This window comes from Sinocyclocheilus anshuiensis, unplaced genomic scaffold, assembly GCF_001515605.1.
Source record: "Sinocyclocheilus anshuiensis isolate Anshui unplaced genomic scaffold, SAMN03320099.WGS_v1.1 scaffold217, whole genome shotgun sequence".
Taxonomy (NCBI): Eukaryota; Metazoa; Chordata; class Actinopteri; order Cypriniformes; family Cyprinidae; genus Sinocyclocheilus; species Sinocyclocheilus anshuiensis.
Genome location: NW_015536538.1, coordinates 2,573,906 through 2,580,405, shown reverse-complemented (window position 1 = coordinate 2,580,405; position 6,500 = coordinate 2,573,906). Strand labels below are relative to the sequence as shown.

At 37.5% G+C, this 6,500-nt stretch overlaps 1 protein-coding gene across 1 annotated transcript in view; it reads left to right on the top strand.

Moving 5' to 3' along the window:
* The window catches only part of LOC107696752 (dentin sialophosphoprotein-like), a 19,187-nt gene extending 12,693 nt beyond the window's left edge, over nucleotides 1-6,494 (top strand). Inside the window, exons 11-13 of the mRNA XM_016497235.1 lie at nucleotides 1,424-2,034; nucleotides 2,420-2,650; nucleotides 4,569-6,494. Coding sequence (XP_016352721.1) covers nucleotides 1,424-2,034; nucleotides 2,420-2,650; nucleotides 4,569-6,432 — 2,706 coding nt within the window. The 3' untranslated portion in view covers nucleotides 6,433-6,494. The remainder of the gene's footprint in view (nucleotides 1-1,423; nucleotides 2,035-2,419; nucleotides 2,651-4,568) is intronic.
* Nucleotides 6,495-6,500: the final 6 nt, after the last annotated feature.

The window sequence follows — 6,500 nt, the reverse complement described above, 5'->3', positions numbered from 1 at the left end:
ACATACACAATAAATGATTAAAACATGATAATCTAATGTGTGGGTTACATACATGATATGGAGTTAAGCAATGGACTGATATTAGTTTATAAGTCTTTTTGAGTTCATTTTGGTGCATCTACATCTGTAAAAGACGGTTTCTTTACCATTCTCTGAACATAAGGACATGTTCTGTGAAGCTGTGAGGTTAAGAGGTCTCTCATAAGGAATTTCAGTCTGTTCTTTGTCTTCTAGGTGGGGGAAAAGTCAATCCAAAGAGCTCGTGATCATGATTACTATCACTGGTTTACATGTGATGGTCATGCTGTGCATCTCTGACCATTAATCTTGATTACTTGCCCCAAAATTGACAATCTCCTTGGAATTGTCAATAAGTGTTCTTTTGTTTAAATGCTGTGAGCTACTCAAAGCTGCTAGTTGGTGGACTTGCTTTAGGCTTGTGGCGCCAGGATCTGATTTACGAACATCCTGTGTCTTGGGCCTTTCTGTGGAATTCGGCTCCTCGTGTTTCAACCATGTCCTTGATCGAATCTTAAATTGTCTGATTCAGTCTGATACCCTACACCTACCTATATTCAAGTGTTGATAAAAAAGAATGCTTTAAGCTATAATAAAACTGACTTTTGTTGTTTAAAAGTAGAGGCTCTGATCTTTATTTTGGTGTATTGCATATTCAAATATTCATACAGCAAAATATACTGGAGGCCATCAAATTTTAGTGAAAATCATCAAAATCGCTGGCGGTGACTGGCAACTTTTTTCCAAAATGCTGGCGGGAAAAGAGTCAATTAATTATATAACTAAAAATAAGAAATTAAATCATTAACTTTAAAACATATTTTAATTAAACATTTTAAACAACATTTTTAAATTAAAATATTATAATATATACGTAGCATACACAAATATTGGGAAAAGTATTACAAATATTATATTTAAAATCATTAAATTGTTAACAATAGTGAGTTAAAGCACTAATTAAATGTAAGTATTTTACATGTACATTTTGAATTAAAATATTATAAAATATTACTATATAAATTACATTTATTTTGACTAAACATTTTTTCCATCATAATTAGGGTTGCAAAATTGTTGTAAATTTTGGAAACATTCCAGAAATTTTGGAAACTTTCCAGGAATTTTTTTGGAATATTCCAGGGATTTTGGGAAAGTTTCCGGAAATTTTCCACTCCTTTGCAACCCTAATCATAATGCATTCCGGTATTATGTGATGCTGTATTAAATTATTCTATAAGAGGTTTTCATTCAGTGTCAGTGATTAATTTGCTGTCAGTTTTTGAAAGTCTTTTCAAAGATTGGTCTAAATGAAGTGTCTTATAAAGAAGTTTAATAGACTTTTGTTTGTATTTGGTGAGCACACTTATGATGCCTGTACCTGATGTCTGTCTCTATTCGTCAGGTTGAGTTCTCAGTCGAGGCGCCTTGTTTTGAGAACGAATATGAGGAAGAGGAGGATGAAAACAAGGACAATCAGGCCGATTCCTGTCCATCGCAAAACTGCACTAATGAGCATCAAACACCTGCAGCCAAAAGCAGCAGCCCTTCCTTCACACACAGGCCTCTTCCTGGAAAATCACACAGCCTGCCGTATAAGTCCCGACCCTTCCTGCCGGCCCCGTCATTATCCTCAGATGACGAGTACAGCCCTGCTGATGATGATGAGTCTGATAAAGGTTCTGAATATGAGGACATGTTTTGTCAGAGTCTCCCAGCCTGTCGGGATTATCAGGGACTGTCTTGGTTGAGTCCACAAACCACCGCTGGCTCGTCTACTAGCAACGACGTAGATCTTCACACTAGTAACCAATCAAACGCACTTCCTCCAGAGAACAATAATGATGCGCAATCCATCGACCAATCAGAAGACGCGATTCCTGCAGCTTCTGCATCGACAGACAGACGTGAACCCGCTTTTGATCCATCTCTTTGTGAAGAACATCTCAGTTCAGCTGTATTAAAGACAGATGAAGTGCGTATGGATGAAAAGAAGAATGACGAGAGAGAATCAAAGTATAATATAGAACATTTAAACTTAATGTAATTTAATTTACATTTTTTCTTAAAATATTATCATTAAATCAAGTTAAATTAAATATCTACTTAGTTTTGAATAAATGTACTGAATAAACACAAATATTGGGTAAATTAAATTAAAATAAAATAATAAAATTAATAGTAGTAATAATAAATTAAAATAATTTAATCATTTAATTTTTCACTTACACTTTGATTAAAACTTTAATTAAATTACATGTTTTTAATTATAACTATCTTAGTTTAAATCAGTATTGGATTTTATATATATATACAGTGAGGTCTATATATATTTGGACACTGACACAATTTTCATAATTTCGGCTGTGTATACCACCAGAATAGAATTAAAATAAAACAGAAACGCACTTCCTCCAGAGAACAATAATGATGCACAATCCATCGACCAATCAGAAGACGCGATTCCTGCAGCTTCTGCATCGACAGACAATAGTGAACCCGCTTTTGAGCCACTGCTTAGTGAAGAACATCTCAGTTCAGATGCATTGAAGGCAGATGAAGTGTGTGTGGATGAAAAGAAGAATGAAGACAGACATTCAAAGGATGTGGAGAATGATAAACACACACTGATGTAAGTGCAAAATGAAAATTTATTTCATAATTTAATCACCCATATGATTTTTTTTCTCTGTAAAAGATTAAATGAGAATGAAACTGCTCTTATAACGGTTATCAAGGTCCAAAAATAACAAAACACCATAAAATGTACCATGAAATTGAAGTGCAGACTTTAAGCTTTAATTCAAGGGGTTGAACAAAATAAAAATATAACATAAAATGCTTAGGAATTACAACCATTTTTATACACAGCCCCCCATTTTCAGCGCCGTCCAATCAGCTTTGCTGCATTTGGCTGAATCTGGTCAGAGAGTATATCCCTGTACACTTCAGAGTTCATCCGGCTGCTTCTGTCTTCTGTCTCATCATCACTAAACACCAGTAACCCAGAGCCACTGAAGCCATGCACGCTCATGCATCACACTGCTCCATGTTTCACAGATTATGTTGTATGCTTTGATCATGAGCTGTTCCAAACCTTCTCCAGACTTTTTTCTTCCCGTCATTCTGGTACAGGTTAATCTTAATTTCAGCCGTCCAAAGAATGCTTTTCCAGAAGTGCTCTAGCTTTTTTATATGTTTTTTGGCAAAGTCTAATCTGGGCTTGTTTGCAGCTTGTGGTGAAGCCTCTGTATTTGCTCTGGTGAAGTCTTCTCTTGATTGTAGACTTTGACAGAGACACGTCTGCCTCCTGGAGAGTGTTCTTCTCTTGGCTGGATGTTGTGAAAGGGCTTTTCTTTATCATGGAGAGGATCCTGCGGTTATCCACACTGTTGTCCTCCGTAGACGACGTCCAGGCCTTTTTATGTTGCTGAGCTCACCAGTGCGTTATTTTTTCTCAGAATGTACCAAACTGTTGATTTGGCCGCTCCTGATGTTCCTGCTATCTCTCTGATGGATCTGTTTTGTTCCTGAAGCCTAACAATCATCTGTTTCACATGTATGGAGAGATCTTTGACTGCATGATGTGCTTCACAGCAACAGCTTCCAAATGTAAATGGAACACTTAGAATCAACTCCAGAACTTGTACCTGCTTAATTGATGTAGAAATAACGAAGGAATAACCCACATCTGTTCATGAAACAGCTTTTGAGTCAATTGTCCAATTACTTCTGGTCCCTTGAAGAAGGGGGGAGGTACATATTAAAGAGCTGTGATTTCTTAACCTTTCCTCCAATTTTGATGAAAATACCCTCAAATTAAAGCTTAAGCCCATGTTCATTATATAACTGTAACTTGAATATTCTTCGGTCAACAGCTGAAATAATAAAAATTGTGCCTGTGTCCAAATATATATGGACCTGACTATATATATATATATATATATACACTCTTACATTAATATTTACATTAATTACAACTATTTACATTAATTTATTAATTTAATATAATTAATAATAATAAATTAAATAATTATTAATTAAATATATATCACACAAAAATAGCACACACAAATATTGGGTCAATTCTGATTAGGGTTGCAAAAAGGTGGAACATTTCCAGTAAATTTCGGAAATATTCCAGAAATGTTGGAAATATTCCAGGATTTTTTTTTTTATATTCCAGGGATTTTTGGAAAGTTTCCGGATATTTACCGGAAATTTCCCACCCATTTGCAACCCTAATTCTGATCAATTTAATTATCAATAATTCATTATTTTCTAAACACATTTTTGAATCATTTAATTAACAGACTGAAAATCTTCCCAGTATTAATAAACACTTATTTTATCATACATGTGTGGTTGTTTTTGTAGCTTGATGGCTGTCACCGGTATGCTTTGTTTTTATGGAAAGCATAAACCTGAACAATCTAATTCTCCTCTACTAGCTTACATTTGTGTTTCAAGGCAGAAAGAGAATAATATGGGTTTGTAACAACACAAACTGTCTAGTGTTTGTGTAATATTTGACTTTTGTATGTGTACAGAGGAGAAGATGATCCAAAGAGTGAAGCCAGTGAAGAAGACACTTATTTTGGACCGGACTCGATTCCTTCTTCACCAGAACCCGACCAAACTGAGACCGACGGCACCAGCGTTCCTGAGCCCATCCCAGCACTGTCTCCAGCTGAAGATGCTCAGCAGGTGCTGGATGCTGACGGTTACCATGGTAACAGTGAGGTAACCATCACAGATGAGCTCAAGGATGCAGACCGCGTCTCGCTGACTCCTCAAGACCAACCACCAGAGGAACAAACACTAATTATAAACCAAACAAAGACCGAAGAGGGTCAAAAGGAGGAGGATGAGAAGACTGAAGAAACTATGAAAGAAACTATGAAAGTTGTGAGGAATATGGAGGAAAATGAAGGAGAAGAGTGTGAGGACAGCAACAAAACAGATGCAGGTGAAGGAAAGAGTGAAGATGTTGAGGAAGATGCAAAAGCTGGATCTGTAGAGGAATGTAGTGATGGGAACGGAGAACAAAAACAAGTGAACACGACTGAAAGAAAACAAGATTTAGATGAAAATAGTGGAGATTGTGAGGAAAATGCAAAAGATGGACCTAAAGAAGAAGCCAAAAGACACGATTTAGAGAAAAACAGTGGAGAATGTGAAGAAGGAGATGAAGGACATGCAAAAGAAGAAGAACAAGAAGCTAAAAGACAAGAAGATTTAGAGGGAAATAGTGGAGAATCTGAGAGGGTAGATGAGGAACTTACAAAAGAAGGAGAACAAGACAAAAACGAAGCTGAAAGAAAAGAAGATTTAACAGAAAATAATGGAGAATGTGAGGAAAATGCAAATGATGGACCTAAAGAAGGAGAACAAGACAGAAACGAAGCTGAAAGACAAGAAGATTTCGAGGAAAATAGTGAAGAAAATGTAAAAGATGGATCAAAAGAAGAAGCCAAACAAGATTTAGAGAAAAACAGTGGAGAATGTGAAGAAATAGATGAGGAGCATACAAAAGAAGGAGAACAAGACCAAAACAAAGCTGAAAGACAAGAAGATTTAGATGAAAATAGTGGAGATTGTGAGGAAAATGCAAAAGATGGACCTAAAGAAGAAGCCAAAAGACAAGATTTAGAGAAAAACAGTGGAGAATGTGAAGAAATAGATGAGGAACATGCAAAAGAAGAAGAACAAGAAGTTAAAAATTCAAAGGAGAATAATGGAGAATCTGAGAGTGTAGATGAGGAGCATACAAAAGAAGGAGAACAAGACCAAAACAAAGCTGAAAGACAAGAAGATTTAGAGGAAAGCCGTGAAGGAAACTCTGAGGAGGACGTGAACGTAAAAACAGAAAGTTCTGCTGAGGGAGATCTTTCTCCTGAAGGTGGAGATGATCCGGAAAAGTCCACACTCGTGCAGCGTCCAGACAAGATGCAACACGAACAAACTGAAAGCAAAGAGGCGCCTCGCAAACGTTCTCCACGCAAAGCTGCGAATGCCACGAAAGCGGTTCCTGCCGTCCCTCCCAGACCTCAGACCTCCAAACTCACAGCGTTCACGCTCAGAAAACAGCTTCAGCACCGACAACACGATGATAAAGCAGCGCAAGCCGACCAAGAACACGCAGCGGAAACTAAAACGGCACACAGAGACGAGGACGAAAGCGCAGAGATCGACACCGAGGGTCCCGGAGAGAGACGAGAAGCATGGGACGGTGGAGCGGATCGCAGGAGAGACGCAGACAGAGAGGCCAAGAGGAACAGCGGCATCAGCATGTGCTTCGATGAAGCTGTGGCTCGAGCCACGGAGAAGAGGAGCCGAGAGAGAGAAAGCACAGAGAGACTGTCTGGAGTGCAGTTGGACAGAGAGAGCCAGAAAGACGGGAAAACTGACTGACTTGTAAAATATTACGTGCAAAATAAAGGGTTCACATTTTCTTTCAATATACTAATTTTCACATGATA